The 20,592-nt window shown below is 38.2% G+C and overlaps 1 protein-coding gene across 1 annotated transcript in view; it reads left to right on the forward strand.

The window, feature by feature from the left end:
- The first annotated feature begins 2,757 nt into the window (after positions 1–2,757).
- Positions 2,758–20,592, forward strand: part of iglon5 (IgLON family member 5) — a 164,369-nt gene continuing 146,534 nt past the window's right edge. The window contains exon 1 of the mRNA XM_015371900.1: positions 2,758–3,365. Within this exon, the coding sequence (XP_015227386.1) occupies positions 3,302–3,365 (64 nt within the window). The 5' untranslated portion in view covers positions 2,758–3,301. The remainder of the gene's footprint in view (positions 3,366–20,592) is intronic.

Raw genomic sequence — 20,592 nt, forward strand, 5'->3', positions numbered from 1 at the left:
AACATAATTAATGTGCACAAAATAAGGAATAGTTGTATTTACCATACATGTAAACAGAGTTTTATGGGCCCTTAAAAACTTGGGGCCCTAGGCAACTGCGTAGTTTTGTCTAATGGTAAATCCACCCCTGCCTTCACATACATATTAAATCTCATCTCTAGTGCCACAAATGTAAAAAAAATATGAAAATATAAGAAAAAGTATTGTATTGACTAAATAGTATCAATTGAAGTTGTTCCAAAGCCAGATCAGAGAAATTGCTTAGAATGTACAGAAGGCAGCTGCTCACATCCGGGCTTACCTCTCAGGAAGTGGCCCCGATTAACAGATAAAAAGGCATTTTATACATCTCCAGGTTGCCACATCATCTTATTTTACATCATACATGTTAGCAGATGATTAGACATCCATGGCTCCAGCCTCATCAAAATAGAGAGTCTATCCAAACTCAACCTTTATTCAGTTATACAGCGCCAATTCACAATACATCATCTCTAGGCACTTTACAGAGTTGATTAAATCAGATTAAAATGAACAGATTGGTTGACAGGTTTCTTTCTAAGGAAAGTGACTGATGGCACTGAGTCATTGATTTTGCAGAAATTATTCCTCCTAGATGAGCATTTAGCAAGAGTTGACATTTTTTGGCATTGTGTTGTTGACTTTGCAGCATCCCTCACACAGAGACTGCATGCAGTGACAGTGAAGAAGTAGTGCTCTGTCAGCAATATAAGGACCAATCAGATTTTATATATATATAAATAATGGGGCCTGATTATTTAGGGCATTATATGTGAGAAGAATAATTTTTAAACTGTATTCTCGATCTAAAAGGAAGTCAATACATGAAAGCTGACATATGACAAATTTGATCTACCGTATCATTTAATTTTTGAAGATTTTGACCTGCAGTTTTGGACTTCCTCAACCATTATTATAGTCTACCCTTGAAGTAATGACTGCATGGACACGATTTCCATATTCACTTACTGACAAGATATTTCTCATTTTTGCAATATCCGGAGGTAATATAAAAAAATTACAGATTCCTGTTTTTAATATGGGTTTTTAATGAAAAGCTCTTGTCAAAGATAACAACCAGACTTTTAACTAATTATTGAGGGCCAGGTTAATTTGTAGGTTACTGACTAAGCATCTTCTCTTTCTAGGACTTTGGTCTAAAGACAAAAACTTAGTAAAGAGTATTATTGACCCAAGCATCTTCCACAAGTGGCCCTGGATCTTGAGAAAAACTGAAATGTTGTTCGCTAAAGAGAGTCCCCTAAGAGAAAGAGGACACAAAAGATTTAATTTCAGATCCTTAACTGCAAGCTCAAACTCAAACTGAGTCAATAGCCGGAACACCTATAGCTACTAGAGCCGTTTTCACATTTAAATAAAAGAATGAAATGCTTTATTTTATAGCCATTTTCCATTGTTAAGAGTTATCTTATTACAAAATGTCCCCTGAGGTCTGTGGATCATCTAATCAATCACTGTATAGACTGCTGTTATGTTCTGCTTCTGTTTCGGAGAGATGTGAGAGATGGTCAATGCTGGCAGAAAATGGGGCAGAAATTGCAATCATCCTTAATGCGGGCAGAAGTTTGCAAATTACACTTTTTCACGAGTGATTCGTCACTTTGCTGAGCAGAAAGAGACTGGACTTACCATGAATAGTTTTGAATATCAAGTCTGTATGTTTCTTTTAAAGGTTCTTGTTACGGCTACGGCAATCCAAAATTGCCAGAGTAGTCTTAGGAGGAGGTTTTTCGACTCACAAAACAAAAAGCACACGTGGAGAATTTTCTTGTCTCTAAAAGGGGTGTTTTCTTTTCTAATAAAAAATAACAGAAATATTCTCAGAGTTGACTTACAAAAAAATCAGATATAAACGTTAAGTAATGTGTGTGAAAAAACTGTTGCACTCCTCACTCCGTCAAACAAACAATCAGATCCACCTCATCAGCTACTTCTACTTTTTAATCCCAGCAGGAGGAGGGTCAAAGCAAAACCAATACATAAACAAATAAACAATAGCTCTACCAATCACACACCCTTAGATCTTTCACATTAATAATTTAGCAAAAGATTAATCAATCTAGTTCTAACTAGGCTCCAACAGTTCTTTTATCAAACATTTCTACTGACGTCATCCACCTGCACAAATTAGCACGTGTCAGGGGGAACTTGCATTTTATATACTTCTTGATATCCTAGTATATTTTCAACAGTTATATGAAATTGTTTAGGTGGATTGCCAACACAAAACTCTGATGAAGAGCTTTTTTTATTCAGTGAAATTTAATAGATTTTCAGTGATGTAAAGAATGCTGTTATCAAATGAGTACCTGAAATCGCAGCATAACCCAGGATTATAGTTGTGCATCACAGTAAATGGGAAAAAAACAGACTCACTGAAAGGTGGTTATAATGATATGCCTAATCTCCTTTAACATGAGTTTTGCACCACCCTGACCATGTTAAGGACTCCTCTTGCTCTGCCCTCCATCCACCTCCTACTGTCCCTACAGTTATCCGCCTGTCCCCCCAGTGGACTACCTTCTCTGAGTACTGCAGCAACACCAAACCGGCTATAAATCACATTGCATTATCACCGCGCTCCTCTTCGCCTCTCCGTCCGCCCCGCGCATCCCATTGGCCGGGCTTCGGCTCCTCATTCCGCCTCCCTCTGCGGGACATCGGAGCGCTCGTACATCCCGCCTCCTTCCTTGCGGCCAGCGATTGGGAGAGAGGACCTCTCCTCGAGCTGCCAATCATGGCACGCGCTGTGCGCCTGGTGTTCAGCGCTGCTCTCTGCGACGCGCTGAGTGAGGAGCGAGGAGACGCGCTGCATACCAACGGAGACACACGGAGCGCCTCGGTGTTTTTGACCAGGACGCACAGACACCATCCTGGTCTCTGGGAAAACAAGCAAACTAAATAAATCAGATTATCGGACACTTTGAATGTTTACCTTTCCTTTCATTTTTCAAGAAAATCTACTTATTCTTCAAGGGGTTGACAGGCAAAACTAAGTCTCTCTGGGATATCTGGGCTTTCTACTCTAACATTTGTCTGGATGAGAGAGATTTAAAAAATATATATCTCACTCCTCTTTTTTCTCCCTCTTTCCCTCTCTCTAACGGGACTTATTTTAAAAGTCGGATGTAGAAGAGTTGGACTATTTCTGCTGACATTCATCCAGTGGGTCGTTTTTTTTACAAATAGAATTCCCGCAGCGATTCCATAAGGGAGGAATATCATAACACCAGAGCAGAAAATCAATCAGAACTCCATCATGGGCTGCCCTCTGTTGCGGAACGCATTGGCTGCTGGATTGATCCTGGTTCTGCTGTTTAAAGGCAAGTTTTTTTTTATTATCTTAAAGGTTATGGGGGGGGTGCAATGAACAAGGGTGGGGATTCATACCTGCGTGTGGATCACGCGTGTCTGCTGTTTGCTTACACACATTGTGAAAGAAAAATACTGTTTGTACGCATGTACACTTTGTGCACACAGAGCGCGTGCGTGTGAGCGCAGAGCAGTCTGCAGCCACTGGCAGACATCGTGGCTCAGCGTGGGCATCAAGTGATGCATGTTGAGATGTTTACAGAAGGGGGAGGAATAGACTCGGTTCTCGATGAACATTCCTTTACTACGTGACTTGAATGGGCCGGCGGCATCCCCACGCGCACGACGCAGTTTATATGCAGCAGGGAGGGGGGGAGACTGCGTGGAGTTAATGTGAGCACAGGTCGAAGCAATGCAGACAGACTCCAGTGTGAGATCATGTTTTTGTTCCTTCCTCAAAACCAAGGTCGAGAGAGAAGGAGAAATCGGTGGACATTTAGGGATGCCTGAGGGGTCCAACATCTACAGCCTGGATTTCCTCTTTTAATGTTGCCAAAAAAGCACCTTTTTTCAGCTCACTACAAGAGGCAAGCGCACTTTAGGCACGTGCTCAAAATACTTGCCTATTAAAGAGACATGTTGCTCACATAGCGTTTTATGCAGCTTTGTACACTGTATAAAAAATGATGCAGATTCACATTCACGAGTCCGTTGTCACTCATTAAAGTAAAAAAAAAAAAAAAAAAACACATTAGTTAAGAAATTGATCGTTTGGATGAATCTTTTAGTGACTGCTGTTCAAGGACATCTGAGGATAATTAGACAGATGGATGATTAAATAAATGGATGGATTGATACATGAATAGATTGGTGGATGACAGAGACAGAGCAGGTCAGATTGATGGATGAATTAATAATAAGAGTTTGACAGGGTGGCCAGACAACTGGATAAGCACATCCCAAAACTGTAACTCTTGTGTGGTCTGTAGTGACAGTTTCTATCACTACTGGTGCATAAAAGGAACAGTGATCAAAATAAAATAGGGTCATCATGGCCAATACACAAAAGCACGTGCCTAGTGGAGACTCACATTCAGTTTAATAAAAAAAAAACAACAACAAACAAAACACTACTGTGGTGGAGATTTTAGAAGATGTTATGGTTTTGATGGAAATGTGTCAGAATATACAGTAGAGAGTGTGGATGAAGGTGCATAGTCACAAAGCACTCAGGGTGTCCATACTATCCACTGCAATGTGTGTGTCACTCCTACACAATAGGGGCAATTGGAAAAGGGTGGCCTGGTCTGATGAATGACATTTTATTTACAGCTCATTAATTGTACATGTGTGTTCCTTCCCTGGGGAACAAGGATGCACTATGCGCAGAAAGAACATTAGCAGTGGTGGGGGGTGGGGGGGGGGTCCTTTGACCATTTCCAAGAACTATGGTTATATTCTTCCATCTATTTTCCATCATGCTTATCCCTGCTGGTGTTGCGAGGGGAGCTGGTGCCCATGTCCAGCCGTCAATGGGCGAGAGGCTGGGTACACCCTGGACCGGTTGCCAGTCTATTGCAGGGCAACAGAGAGACAAACAGGACAAACAACCATTCACTCACACACTCACACCTCAGGAGAATTTAGAGAAGCCAATTAACCAAACAGTCATGTTTTTGGGCTGTAGGAGGAAGCTGGAGTACCCGGAGAGAACCCACACATGCACAGGGAGAACAAGCTAACTCCACGCAAGGCAGCAGTACTACCCATTGCTCCCCTGCGCAGCCATGAGATGATTTTATTAAAAACACAAAAAAACAGAGTGAAGAGTTTGAGTTAACAACTTAGATATCTCTCCCTGATATCTTAATTCAGTGCAGCATAGATGTGATGAAAAAGCAAGTCTGATCTATGGAGGATCAATGCTGCAGATTACAGGACTTCGAGGATTTGCTCCTTGGCTACAGACAGCACACCTTAGCTCTTTATTGAGTCCATGCATTAAGAAGCCAGGGCCCTTTTTTTAAGCTCAACTGGGACCAACGCGGTAAAAATGAGCTGGTCATAATATTTTGCCTTATTGGTGTATTTTATATTATCATCCAGTAAATTCTCTCTTTTCCACAGGATGTTTCATGACTCACTAACTCAGCACCACTCTTACCACATCTTCTTATTTCCCTTGGCCCATCTAGCTCAAATTCTCACACCTGTCTCAATTAGTCCTGCCTTAGTCTAGTGGGAAATCAGTATATAAATAAATTACTCTGGCCGCTTAATAACAATAATTGATGTGTCAGTGCAATGAGATATGAGGTTAACAATGTGCAGAGGCAGACAGACCTGTACCCTCCTGCCCCTGAGTTTCGTTTGGGCAATGAAAGCCCAGCCGGTCATGCTTGGCCGCTCACAGCGAGCCCACCATATCCAGTCGAGGCAGACAGCAGACGGACAGCCCTGCAGGAAGCACACACTCCACACAAAACCATAGCACGCTTCGTCATCACACAAACCAACCTTTTGAACATAAAGTGGGCCTCATTTCAGATTTCATTTGTTTTAATGTGTAACCTGTGGCGTTTTTGCGATATCAAGTGGTGATCAATCATCTAAGGCATGGTTGAGGAATGATTGGACATTGATGTAAGTACATTATCACATGAGAATCAGAATCATCTCTGAGGGATGCTGTCACTGCAAGAACTTTGAGGATCAAATATCTATCTATTTGGGTGGAAAGCATGCATTATAAAAGAAACAACACAACTGTTAAAAGGGTGCACTTCAATGCTTTATAAATCATACAGAAGAGGAACAATCCTTCATATATGTGGCTTCACTAGACAGATTCAATCTATGAGTGCCTGAATTTTTTACTGACATTGTTAAGCATAATGTATGTGAGTTATTATTGCCTGTTTAATGATTTACAAAAAAAAAACATTTCTCAAAATTCTTATTGCTTTCATGGAAGTCAATGTATTTATTATTATTATGTTATTATTTTAGTCTTATTTTAGTGCACAAAAATGTTTTAAAAAGGCTTGTCCACTGTTTGTACATGCTCTAAGAAACAGTAAAATGCGACTCAAAGCTGCACAATGACATGTCTGCATGAGGATTTTTCTGTGCTGCAAAACACCATTAAGCTATTCAAAGGTTTCCCACAGACTTGGCTTGTGAATGCACAAACCACACCATACATGTGGTGTCCAGGGCCTGGCATGCCATCATACCTTTCCTTTTGTCATTTATTTGCCCTTATTACATGAAATTCTCAAGTAAAGTCACTCTGGGTGGATAGCCAAACGTTCATTGAAATACACAGCAAAATATCTGCACATTCCTGGCACGTAGGCTGGCTGTGATTACTCAAAACCTGTTTCATTACTGAAATCAGACCAGGCACAGGACATTATGGCTGGAATGTATCCATACAAACATTCATATGAAATTAGAGAATTACTTCTGTTGTAATAGAAGTCTTTAATATTTAATGCAATGAATAATTTAATTGCTTATTCAGTGAAAAGTGGGGGATAGAAGATAATTTTGTTAAGGCGTAACAATGATTTCAGCAGGGTGCAGAGTATATGGAGAAGAAAGGGGGGGTAGATAAGTTATATTCTTTGATAAATTGGTGAGCTTTGTCTCATAATGGACATTAATTGACATCTTCTATGGAATTTGGTAAATAGAACCTATGTTGTCTGGTTTTCTGTTTGGCACAGAATCAGTTTTAAGTTAACAACATATCAAAGACTTTTTGGTCCCACTTATAACCAGAGGTGACTTGCATCAAATAAACGCCGGGATATTAGTTAACCAGGGGGCTATATTGCAGTTTATTATGTAATAAAAATAAAAGGTAAGCTTCAACCCACCAGAATTGATTAATTTAATTGCGCAAAGTGCTAAAAGGGAAAAGATACGCCTATAGGAACTATTTTCTTAATTAGGGTTAAAGAGTCTATAAGCTGTTGAAATTTATATATGTTTTAAAAGTTTTCAATTTAGCTGCTGAGTTAAGGCTGTCTTACTTGTTTTACTGCACGGGAAGCTTAATTGTAGTTTTTTAGCATTACTTTTTCAGCTTTTGTTGTGGAATTATTTTAGTTCACCAGATGAACCGTTGCTAATCAGGACGTCATATTTTACCCCTAAAATAATGTAGATTTTTATTTTGAATGCATCTTGTCTTTCTCTGCCTTGAGTTTCTATCAGCTTATAGTAATCATTTTGATTTTCTTGTCCATTTCATTATAATGTTGCATAAAGGAATTCCATTTTTTTAAACAACATAAAAGCTGTTGGTATTATTAAAAAAATGCTCAAGATCAACATTTCATTATCATTCTACCATAAATGAATCTTTGTGGATTTAATATTGTGCTTTATAAATTAACCGATTAAGCTTCAAAACACAATAACAAAAATGAATAAAGCTTTAATAAAACTGTTTATGAGCAACGCATTTCAGTTTTGCACACATGCAGTCAGCAGGTTGAACTTGCAATACAGACATGTGTAGTTCTTTAGATTTGAACTGCTGGACTTAAAGTAATTTATAGTAATTAGTGTTTGGAGTGACGATTTTACATTGTAGCTGCAGTAGTTTTGAACAACAGAGAAATCTAAATAACCGCTTTTTACATATTCATAAAACCATTACATTATTTTCAATCTAATGTGGTGCATTACTACATGTTTTTTTAATCAAAGCAACTTTTCATAAGTGCACTCTACTGTGAAAAATACTGCTTTGGGGTTTTTGCGTGCAGGGATGAGGCATGAGAGCTGAGAAAGAGGCATACATGTCGCAGATTGGATGAGGAGTCATAATGTGGGCCGGTGTTTAGTGTGCACTGATTGCTCACAAAGGAAAAGCAGGGAGGCATTGATAGAGAGCCCAGCGGATGATAACGTTCCTAAACTGGAAGCGTTTGTTCAAGTTAAAGGTTAAACATTCTTGTGATTTGCTCATTATGTCTTGGAATAAAAGGCCTTATCCACATCAGTAAGAAGCAGCTTTAATCTAATGAAGCACCTTGCATTGTCTCACTCATCAGCAACACTGACAACTGCCTGCTTTTCCAACACAGCACTTTACTTTTCAGTGTAATACTCAATTCACTTGAATTGTATACTGTTGGTTTTTACTCAGAAAATACTGTAAGTACAGTCTTCCTGGTTTTATTTAAAGAATAGTGTGACTCCTGTTTAACTGTAAGTATTTTCAAATGTTTTATTTATTTAATTATATTTTGTTAAAATGCATGAATAGCGTTATAGCATTATACCCATTTTATAGCGAATTGAAAACTGTTTACATGCATAAATATTTAATATTTCTTTATTTCTCTTTTATTATAAGAATTAAACAAATTAATCACATCTATGTAATTATATTGCAGTTGAGTGTTTTGACCCATTTGCCACACCAGACTCACCAGTTGGTATAGATTAGTATAATATTATTAGATATTTAGTCCTTTTTATCATTTAATTCATTAATCAATTATTACTCTTAAAAAATAGTATTTGATGATTGAAATTCTATTTATATTTAAAGTTATAATACCTGGGAAGTCATAATCACAATAAAATGAATAGTAAACAACTAACTGTATGGGTCTCTATCCTAGGAACTTGGTACTGTGGTTATGCGGCAACTGAGTTACTAACATAATTACTATTTTGTGCCCATCACTGGTAATAATCCATATAAATTGCAAAACTTGTGTTGTATTTTGGGCTGAAACATTTAATTGGATTAATCATGATTAATAGATTACTGCAATAATTGTCAACTAATTTAGTAATCGATTTATCGTTAACTGTAGTTTAAATAAATGTAAAATATGCCTTTAGGTGACAGATCAAACAACTGTTGAGCAGTAATTGATTATTAATCGATTTGCAAAGTAACCGTTAATTGCAGCCCTAGTTGTAACTAATGCTAACATGTGTATATATTGATAAATAAAAGAAGTAAACAAGCCTGATGGAGCTCCTGGACTAAAATGTTGTTGAGCACCAATCTGAGGCAATCATTAATATCAGGTGTTTTCTGAAATGTTTAGGAAATGCTCAGTAACACCTCTGCACCTGTTGACAGGTAGGTAGGTTCACTGTTCATGGGGCAGGTGCTTTAATTTGTCAGGCAGTTTGTAATAAAAAAAAAAATGTGTTTTACTCTATAAAATTAACATTGAGTAAATTTTTATTTATTATAACTTTTTCCAGTTTTGTTTTATTTTTATTTTTAGTATGAATTTATAATTTTCTTTAATGGGAGGGTATGTAAACATTAAAGCACAACTGTATATTATACTGAAACAGTCTGACAGATGGGTCTTTCTGGCACCATACTGAAAGCTTTAGTATGATGAATTTTGTTATGCAGGTGAAAACATGTGAGGTCGCTTGGTGCTCCTCACCATCCTTCATGTTTCAGCAACATATGGGGGCCAACCAGGGTCAATGCACATTGCACATGTTAGCACACAGACATCCTTCTTTCTATTGAATGCATTCTTAAACACATTACACACACGTTCTGCCCCACTATCCTTATGGGGAACTTCCATTGGCTTCATTTCATTTTCCATTCATGTGTATAGCCTCACACTACCACCATCTATTACCTAACTATAAACCTAACCTTAACTGAATTCACACCTTAGTCCTAAATGTGACCCTTGACCCAAAAACAAGAATTCCCCTCGGGGGTCCAGGCATCATGGCCACACAAGGAGCAGTTGGTCCCCACAAAGGACCATTTGTACAAAAAATGGGCCTGGAAAATGAAATAAAAGAACAAAACAAAAAGAACAAACAAACAAAAAAAAAACTTGTATTCCCTGCTATCCTTTACATCGACTTTACATTGATATCCCATTCATTTATATGGCTTAACCCATGCTCTTACTTTAACCCTACCCATTACTAGCACATACTAACCTAAACTCAGCTCTAACTTTAGTCCTCAGTCCGATCCCCAAACCTCAAAAAATAACTTTTTCTCATGAGGACCAATCAATGGTCAATCTGGAAGTCTCCACAAAGTAGCATAATCCTGGGAAATTGAACCTCACAATGTCCCCACAAGGTAACAAATACATAACCACACACACACAAACACATCCTCCTCGACTGGATCAACAGTCTTGGCTTAGAGATGAAAAGAAGAGAGTTGCCAGCATCAACAGATGCCTCACGCTCCTATTCTGGAGGGGCTTCTAGTTTTTCTCCCTCTCTTTGAAATCCACAGTGTCTGTGAGCTGTTGTTCTCCATGTTTGGCTTAGAAATGCTCTGCTAGTTTGGCAGATTTTTATTTATCTGCTAGTGTTCAAGTGAGAGGGCTATGATTGGTGGTGAAGAGCCTTGGGGATATGGGTGGAAGGTATAACCAGAACTGAGGGCCTGTGGTCTGAATATTTTCCCCAAGGGTTTTTCTCCCGCTCTTTATCTGCTGTTCAGTAGTGGTGTACCACATTCACTGTCTTTGCACTGAATCTGTCACCATAGAAGGGTCAAACCTCAGAAAAAATCTGCTTTTTCATATTGCCCAGACAGTTTAACTGCGGAATAAGTTGGAATTTCATAATTTTAAAGGTATGATAAGGAATCACTTTTTTGAATTACAGGCTAAAACACATCAAAGTTGAATATAGCATTGTAGTAAAGAACAGGGATAGTTTTTCTATAGATTCTGGTGTTTTATACCACTTTTGCAGGGACTCTACAGTCCAGCTTCTTGTAATTACTTACTACTATAAAAGCTTCAGGGAAATTATTTCTTTGTGTGGGTCTTTTATGTACAGAATTTAGTTTTAGTGTGTAGCAAAAACCCAAACTATCAAATACTTTAAAGGACAGATTCAGGTTTCATCATCTAAGGTTGCTGCTTACCCATCAGTGTCTGTTTTTTAGATTTTAAGGCATATGTCAGATTGGGTAATATTAGTAAAAGGCAAATTACATATATCGTTCGAAATATTTAGTTAGAAAAATAGGAAAAGAGGAATGAAAATTGTGGCTTGTATATATATCTAGATGACCTTACCTTGTGGTCTGCACTCAGTTGCTTCATAAAAAAGCTGCACATAACTTGCCAACTGCACATTCAAACAGTTCCTTAATCAAAGTGATGTGTATTGCTCCTTTAGCTTCCAACTTACTTTAACAGAGAAATAAAACTCTATTATTTAAGCAGTTTCCCTTGCTCATTTTAAAGGTATTTAATACATAGGAATGCAGCAGTAGGTTTTAGTGGTTGTAAAACTAAGTTCTTAAATCTTGACATACTGGCAAACTGATCGATAATCCCCAGTTTCCTTAATTTTTGGTCATCGACAATTGATTAATACTTACATGTGAAAAACAATGTCATCTGCCTCCACAAAGGTCCGAAAACAAGTCAGTGATATTGACTTATATATATATATATATATATATATATATATATATATATATATATATATATATATATATATTTACTGCTTTTGAATAAAGCAATATAATCAATTNCTGCCTCCACAAAGGTCCGAAAACAAGTCAGTGATATATATATATATATATATATATATATATATATATATATATATATATATATAGACATAAACATTAGTACTGAAGAAACTTAGGATGGACAGGTCAGATCTCAAAGAAAGGCTGAAATTGGTATCAGACAATCCTTAATATTTTTCTCACAAAACACAACCCAAAGAAGATAATAAAAAAAAAAGATGTCTGATGCTACCATGGCAACTCTTGAGTTGTCAAAACATTCAGGTCAGCCTGACAGAAAAACAAAGTAAAGTGATTTTCCTGCTTTTATGCAAGAGAGAGATTTTGTAAATTTACCAAAGGTTGTTGAGAAGAGTCCCTGTTACCCACTGGAGATTGTGCAGTATCACTTCAATTATCTGTTTTAAATTACTGCTCACTCATTCAGGTGTGAATGTGACTATTGTACCTTAACTTCAGTCTTAGAATGTAGAGCAAGAAGTAAAGTTAATAAAGTTGGAAACCTTTTGTAGAACTTGTATTGAATTTCAAGGTGCTACTGAACCACATCGGGAGAGAGAAAAAACGATTTTGCTTCACTTTTTCACGGCCGTAGTGGATACTTTAGCTGGACACATAACGAAAACTAAGACACGAAATCATCAGCTCTGAGTTCTAAGAAGATTTAAGGTCAGCAATCAAATGCAGAAATAGTAAGACACACTAAAATAATGTTTTTATCATTTCAGAAAGGCAACTCTGATCATCAAATGGTAAAATAAGAGAGATTGAAGTATGTCTTTTTTTATGTTGTATAATCAGTTGTACGTATTTCCATACAGTACATGTATGTTAAAAAGACTCCTCTAAACATTTACAAAAAATAGGGGTAAAAATGCCCAAAAGTTAAACTTATATTATGTGTATATTGTGTAAGGGTTTCTATCTCTTTGTTAGACAGAGATAAATAACCAATGTTCCAGAGACCCTGTGATATGTCAAGCTGAAGCTGAACTCTGCCCTCCAAATCCCATAGTGTTAGCAGCTATCGGGCATAAGTAGTGAGTGAAAGGTCACACAGGTTAAAATCCTCTAAGGATGGCTAACTCTGTGCATGAAAGGATGCAGCAGCCCCATTTTGCTTTGGATATTTGTATGAATGATGTCACAAAAGGGATGGAAATCAATCGGATAGACAGATGTTAGGAAACACCACAGTGGAAGAACAACTTTTGTCCAATTTATACATTTTGTAGCATTCAAGCTGCTTTCGAGATTCAAGGGTTTGGCCTAGGGATGCTACTAACTATTATTTTGCAAAGCAATTATTCTGTTGAGTATTTTTTGATTAATCGATTAATCATCAGATAGCAAAAGGATAGCAAAAGGTTCCTTAGATAAGATTTTTATAGAATATTATTTTCATCAACAGATGGAAAAGATTTTTACCTTAAATGCAAAATGTGTACACATTTTTCTTTACATTTTTGGTGCAATTGCTGCTCAAGGTGGGTCACTCTGTCAGCTAAAGGCACATTTTAGAGTCTCTACACTTCAGTTAACGATTAATCGATTACTAAAATAGTTGATGATTATTTCAGTAATCGATTAATTCGATGAATTGTTTCAGCCCTAGTCTGGATTCATATGTTTAAGCCACAGTTTGACTGCCTTCTTATTTGTGATGTATATTGTTATGAGTGTCAATGCAAAAGGTGACACCGATCCTCTGCAGAATCATTACTAGTATAGACTCATCCTGCTTGGATTTTTATATCTGATTGTGAAAAAAAGGAAAGCAAATCAGAGGAAAGGTTAATTCAAAAGGTACGCTCTTACTATAACATAAGCTAGAATTAAAATGTTCTCTATTGGAAGGAAATGCTTCAGAAATGGTGACAACAGAGACATGCCCATGTTTAATTTCACTTTTGGGAACATAGTTTTTTTTAAGTAAATGGCAATCAACAGGAAAATGTCAAAATGTATATAAAAACACAGATGTCCACATACAACACTTTACATCTAAAAAAAGCTGCCGCATTTCATAGTTGGGAGCGGGTTCTTGCCAACAGAGGTAGAGAGAAGATAAAAAAATATGTGCAAAAATTAAATTAGGGTGTTGCCTTTTCATAACCTTTTCTCAACCTTCCCCTCTACCAATTTCAGCAGACAGACCTGCATAGATTTTGGCACGACTACAACATAGTGAGTGTTCCGACAATTGCAAGCTGAGAAACCTAATGTATTATTAATGTTTAGGGAATGATAGTTCATGAAGTAAGAAAAAAGGCTGTAAAGAAGCAGTAAGTGATGCCTTAGCCCCTATATAAAACAGGCAGACACATTTTGGAGCAAAACAATATACTTTTACATACACACACATTAATATTTGCTTTATTTGAGCTGTAAGTAGGCTGCTTAGTGGCTGCTTATTTCAAGTGGCTTGCTGCCATGCAGCAACAAGGTTCCGAGTTCGATTCCCAGCCCGGGGTCTTTCTGCATGGAGTTTGCATGTTCTCCCTGAGCATGCGTGGGTTCTCTCCGGGTACTCCGCCTTCCTCCCACAGTCCAAAAAAATGACTGTTATGTTAATTGGCTTCTTTAAATTCTCCTTAGGTATGTGTCTGTGCAAGAATGGTTGTTTGTCCTGTTTGTCTCTGTGTTGCCCTGCGATGGACTGGTGACCTGTCCAGGGTGTACCCTGCTTCTCGCCCGTAGACAGCTGAAGATAGGCACCAGCATCCCCGCGACCCCACTTGGGATTAAGCGTGTAAGAAAATGAATGGTTACAGCTCGTAAGTAACTTTAAGTCAGTCTGAAAGATCAGTAGAAACTGAACACTAAATGGAAATAAATGTTACAGTCAATCAAGCTAAATATTTAAGGCATAATGATGACTACCCTACTGTGGGATTTCTTTAAAAGGACAATAAAGTGTTAAACCTGTCATCTTTTTTGGCTGAAAACTGACAGCTGAAAGTATTAAGCTAAAAATGCATTAAAGCGAAGCATTGAAACAATTTATAATATTTATAAATAATTTTAGTGAGCCACATACATTTTTTTCAGGGAAAGGTTTGACCATAACAAGCAAAATAAAAATATTTAAAGAAGCATAGCCCAAGTTCCAGAGTATTTTAAAAACATTGAGAGAGAAAGAGCTTCACAGTCTGCTAGGTCACCGTTTTTGAGTGGTAATATTAACTTTTATCTTTTTTGTGGTTCTAATCATTCTCCATATTTTACAACCCAAACCAAGCTGCATGTGCAGAAGGACAAGGAAACGACAGGAAATACCATAGCAGTACAGTTTACAGAAGAAATATGTGACTGTCACTAGAAGTGTTGCATAAAGCCAGGTCGGAAAGATCCCCCCCCCCCAAAAAAAAAGAAGAAAGAAAAATAGCAGATGCTTGAGTTTCGGTGTTATTGAACGCTCACATGATGGGAGCCAACAGCATCATGACCACTACTGCATGTCTAATTATGGAAAACATATGGCTCACATATGTGAAAATCAACAGCATTAACAAAAGGATAAGGTAAGATGTTTAGTGGTAATGTAAAGTGGTTCAAGTTATAAATGTTGGAGGGTGAAAAGATCAGTATTAATCTGTTCGGACGGTATTGAAAAAGTTTAATATAATGTCACATATTAGCAAAACATTGTATTTGGGTTAAATTTGCTTTGCTGTGTAACTTTAGTCAAAGATTACATTTCACATTCCATCAAGCACAAAAAATATGTCGAGAACATTATTTCCTCCAATGAGCACGGTGGAGGATTTTTGATGCTCAGGGACTGTTTCTAATCTTAAGACCCTGAAAACCTTGTTAAAATGCATCTTATTTTTTTCCTCCAAGAAATATTTATGCTTCAAAGCTTTGATAATATACTTCCAATGATATTTTACTGAAAGCACTCTTACTAAGTTAAAAACAAAATTTCACTTTGTTTCTTTTTGAAAATATGGTTACTTTGTAAAAATGTATACATATAAATACAAAAGAAGATTAGAAGAAAAATAGCTGGTTTCTAGGTTTGGAATATGTAAATTTTATATATTAGACAAGGAGCAAGCTGTATTGGAGGGAGACCTCTGTGATTCCTCTATTCCTCATTCTTATGGGCTTCTTTTTAAGTGCCAGCCAGTTAGCATCATTCGAAACACAATTCAGATCAGTGCAGGCGGTTTATCCTAAGGGAGCCCGGAGGAATGAGGGTCTTGCTTTTCTCCCTGTCCTCATTACCAAAAGACAACGCGCTCTCCGGCAAATCAATGGAAAAGGCTCAGGAGCTAATGCAGGCCATGTCCAGTGAAGGGACTTAGCTTTGAATTTGTCTGTGTGTTTTCTCTGTCCCCCTGTGTCCATGTGCTGTGTTTCAACACAAACTTCTCATTACTTTGTCTAAAAAACTTTGTATCTTTATCTTCTGTAAAAGACTAAAGCAAAAAAGTTGATTTTTTTTAAATTAAGAAAAGGAATATTGACTCAGGCTCAGACATCAGTGTAACTAACAATCTACGTGTAAAACTATATTTTCTAGTGTTTACACTGTGGACAACACAAGGGGTACCACTGTACTGACTGGCAAATAGGCAAAAGAAAATTTATCTATGGTGCTTTTTTTTCTTCTCCTTTTTCGCCACCAAGGACTGAAAACTGTATGTATGTGTGCATTAGGGTGACCAGATTTGGGTTTCTGAAAAGGAAGACTCTTTTTTTTGGGGGGGGGCGGGCTGCTGGGCCGCTGACTGGACCGGAGCAGGCATTCGAACCGAGCCATCAGCTCTGGGGCTGGTCTGGAGCAAGCCGGGGACGGAGCGACTGAACCCGACTTGGTTGACGGAGTGACCGAACCCGACCTGGTGACGGTATGCTGCCACCCTCCTGGCTTTCCCCAGGCAGGCAGGGGGGAAGCACGGGGCAGCAGCTACCATCACCAGGTCGGGTTCGGTCGCTCCATTCCCAGCTGGCACCCTTCACCCCATCCGCCCGAGTTCCCGGACCAGTCCCGGAGCTCAAGGATCAGTTCTGCTGCACTGTAGTCGACCAAAATCATGGACGATTTTAAAATTCCCCCGGACATCTTTTTAGGTATGAAAAGTAGGACATGTCCAGGAAAAAGAGGACGTCTTCAAACCCTATAGTGTATGTATGTATGTATGTATGTACATAGGTACGTACGTACGTATGTATGTATGTTTGTCCGTCTAAAAACCAACACATGCAAAACTTGCTCTTTTGCTTTTGTAATAACAATTTTTCAAGGCATTGTTACCATGATTAGTCTACTTTAAAAGCCAGCAGCTGTAACTTCCTCTGCACAGACAAATAAAAGAGCAGCATCAGTGTTTCCTGTCAATAACCCTGTGAGGCAGATGCTGGTACGGAAACGTGTCGAAAGGCCCCAATGTCTCATGGCTGAATCCGTGCCGAAGTTGGTGTTCCACTTGGAATTGATGCTGCTGTTTTTTCCTCCTCACATTTTCAGCCTCCATCCCACACCTGCGCCTCTCATTTTCTGTTTACACAGGTGAAACCGCTGGGTGCAACAAATGCTAAATAATAGTTTTATGTTGTGGATTTTCAGCGTCTCCTCCTGCCTCTGCCGTCTCACAGCGCTGGAGGTGTTTCTGGGTCTGTGCAGACAGGAGGGGAGAGCAATGGGGAAGAGAGGGAAATAAATAAAACTGAGGGAAACAGATCAATAAATATTTCAGCATCTGTTCCCTTCACAGATTTCTCCTGTAAGCCATAGGAATGGAGTGGCTGACACACAGGGATAGAGGAAGAGATGGATAGAGCAGAAGAAAGAGGGAGATGGAGAACAGGGGTTATTGTGTTCCAGACTCTTATTCACAGCAAGCTCAGAGGGAGATAGAGGGTGAAAGAGAGCGACAAAGAATGGCGATAATTTGGTCCCAGACTTTAATAGACAGAGGAGGGAGGTATGAGTGAGAAAAGACACAGTGCGTGCTAACGAGCACCACATACCAACACTGTCCTCCAAGGGAACCCAAAAAAGCCATATGAGACGGCTCTGGTCTAAAAGTTTGCCTCACTATAACAATGACTGTAAGACTCTGCCCCTCGCTGACTTTCACTTAATTCTAATTCCTGTCAGGAGTTAGCGGCAGACTGTGTGGGAGTGTAGTTTGTGCAGCAAGAACTTCTAAATGATAATGAGCTGCTCAACAGCTGAGATGGCCAATGTGTCGCCATGCATCAGACACGGTGGCGTCAGTGCCAATCATCAGCTGATATGAAGTGAAATTTGTTCATCTAGGAAGCGTGTTACATGCCGACGGAGAGACGAGGTGCATGTGTTTAATGCACAGTGCGGAAACAGCATGAGGGGAGAAAAAGATAGGGGAAGCTTATGAGAACGGACTGGCCGCAGAGATGGAGGAGTTATGAAAAAATGATTGAAGGAGGGTTGCAGGGAGAGGAAGCAAGCGAAGAGAGACAGATGGCATGAAGGAGGATAGGGAAGTGGGATGCAAAGACCCGCAACATGCGGTGATCGAGATGGATGCATTTCGCAAGCAGATGATTAGGTGGAGTGGGGAAAAAAATACATGGCAGGTTTATGCTGCCAATGAGAGACAAGTTTGGTAATATTGCTGCTTCAGTGGGTGCAGGGTCACTTGTTGTGTGATATTGCAGCGTTAAGGAGCTGGTGCTAATGTGATACGCTGCTGGTTAGGGAGTCATTCTAGCTAGGCAGTGCACCTCTAATAAGACAGTAATGCACTGCGCCCACATAATAAGCTGTTTAGAGCTTGTCAAGAAACCACAGGTTACACAACTTATTATATTTAGACAGTATGTAAAACCAATGACACATAATAAAATACTAATATTACACAATCTACTGTTCCTATGTTGAAAGCTCCATAATTACAAAAAAGCTGTCAACACCTGGAAAGTCGATGCAATTACAGCTTTTAGCCTGTGAATAGATCTGCCACTGTAATATGTACACCTTAGACCAGGCTAATACAAAACTAAACAGCCATTTCCTCTCATTTGAACCACCTTCATAAATTGTGACATAGATTTAAAGGTGTCAGAAGCATTTAACATAGATTTTGTTCCAATGATAGTGTCACAGAGTTGGCAAAGATATGTTGACAGTTCTGTGAGCTTTGTGATTGGTAATGATCTTAATGAACGCTACTTTAGACAATAGTTTGGTTTTATTGAAAAAGCTGCTTAGATAATCTAACAACTTAGTTTAGCCTTCACAGTTAATTCTCTAGAACATCCTGAAACAGTTTTATGCTGCTTAAAATAAAAGCATCACCAAATATATTGCCTGTATAGACAGCCTCAGTGGTATCTTTGTAGTTAGTCAGGTTAAGTTTAGATTTAGTTTAGGTCTACATGTAGTTTAGGTTAGTTTAGGCTTTTCTAGGTTTATTGTAATTCAAGCAGCCCTTTGCTATGTTGATATTGCCTAGAGTGATAGCAAATGTTTGCTATTTCTGTATGCTCTTTTGCCATACATTTCAGAATTTGCATTGATTTTTATAAAAATTTTGGTTTCTGTATTTCTTAAAGAAGGGGGGCTCAGTTGTCGTTGTGGTTAGAGGGGATGGGCACAATCTCATGCAGTTAAATAGGCTGTAAAGTTGTTGTTTTTTTCTGTTGTATATGCCTAACTGACCCTAGCAACTGTCTAAAGTACTTCATCAGACAAGGAAGTTATTCTTGTCCTTTCTTGTCCAATTTCTGGAAATAACATCTGGGCTTTTCCTTTATATCCTCTCAAGCCTGTATGTGTTCTTCTGATTTTAATAATTGTTTTTATTAATTGAACTCCTGCTTATTAGATGATAGATCATTTTAGGGCTGCAACTACCATTAATTTGAAAATAGATTATTCTGTAGATTATTTTCTGCTTAATCGATTAATAATTGGATAGCCAAGGGTTCCTTAAAGAAGACTTCAGGAAATTAAACAAAGTGAAACTAAACTTTTCCACTTGAGGAGTTCTGGATGGAGCATATTGGCAGATGGAAAAGTTTTTTATCTTAACTGCAAAATGTTTATATAAATTTTTTAACAATTTACATATAATTACTGGTTTAAGTGAGTTGATCTGTCAGCTCAAGGTATATATTACAGTCTCTATACTCCTGTTATCTGTTAACCCATTACTAAAATAGTTGACGATTATTTTAATAATCGATTAATCACGATTAATCCGATGAATTTTTTCAGCCCTAGATTTTAGACATTCTCTGTAAACTTAAAAGATTGTTCTAAACTCCAATCACATTGGTAGCATCTCTCGGAATACTACAATCAGCCTATTTGGTGTCAGCAGCTGTATAACATTCAAATAATGTCTTTATTCCATGCTCCTATGCTTGGTTTGAACATCAGCAAGTTGTCCTCACCTGTTAATGTATTTTTACTCTTTGCTGAAACAAAATCAAATACTAATATTACATGTCCTGCTTTTGCTGTGAAAAGCTGGATTAATAAATGTAAATGCCATGTAGAAGCTGTTGGTTCTACCATTTGCATCTATCCACTTTGTGATTCTATTAATTCACCAGTCATCATTGCAGGCACATGCCTCCTACTCCAACAGTGAAAGTGCCAGTGGGAGTTCTTGTAATAAAGTTTCTATGCTAGCATGGCATTGTGACAGAAAAGACTCAGCAAAGATTAGAATGTGACAGTCTGCAAATGGATTGGCAGTTTT

The sequence above is a fragment of the Cyprinodon variegatus genome, unplaced genomic scaffold, assembly GCF_000732505.1.
Source record: "Cyprinodon variegatus isolate N-32 unplaced genomic scaffold, C_variegatus-1.0 Scaffold66, whole genome shotgun sequence".
Taxonomy (NCBI): Eukaryota; Metazoa; Chordata; class Actinopteri; order Cyprinodontiformes; family Cyprinodontidae; genus Cyprinodon; species Cyprinodon variegatus.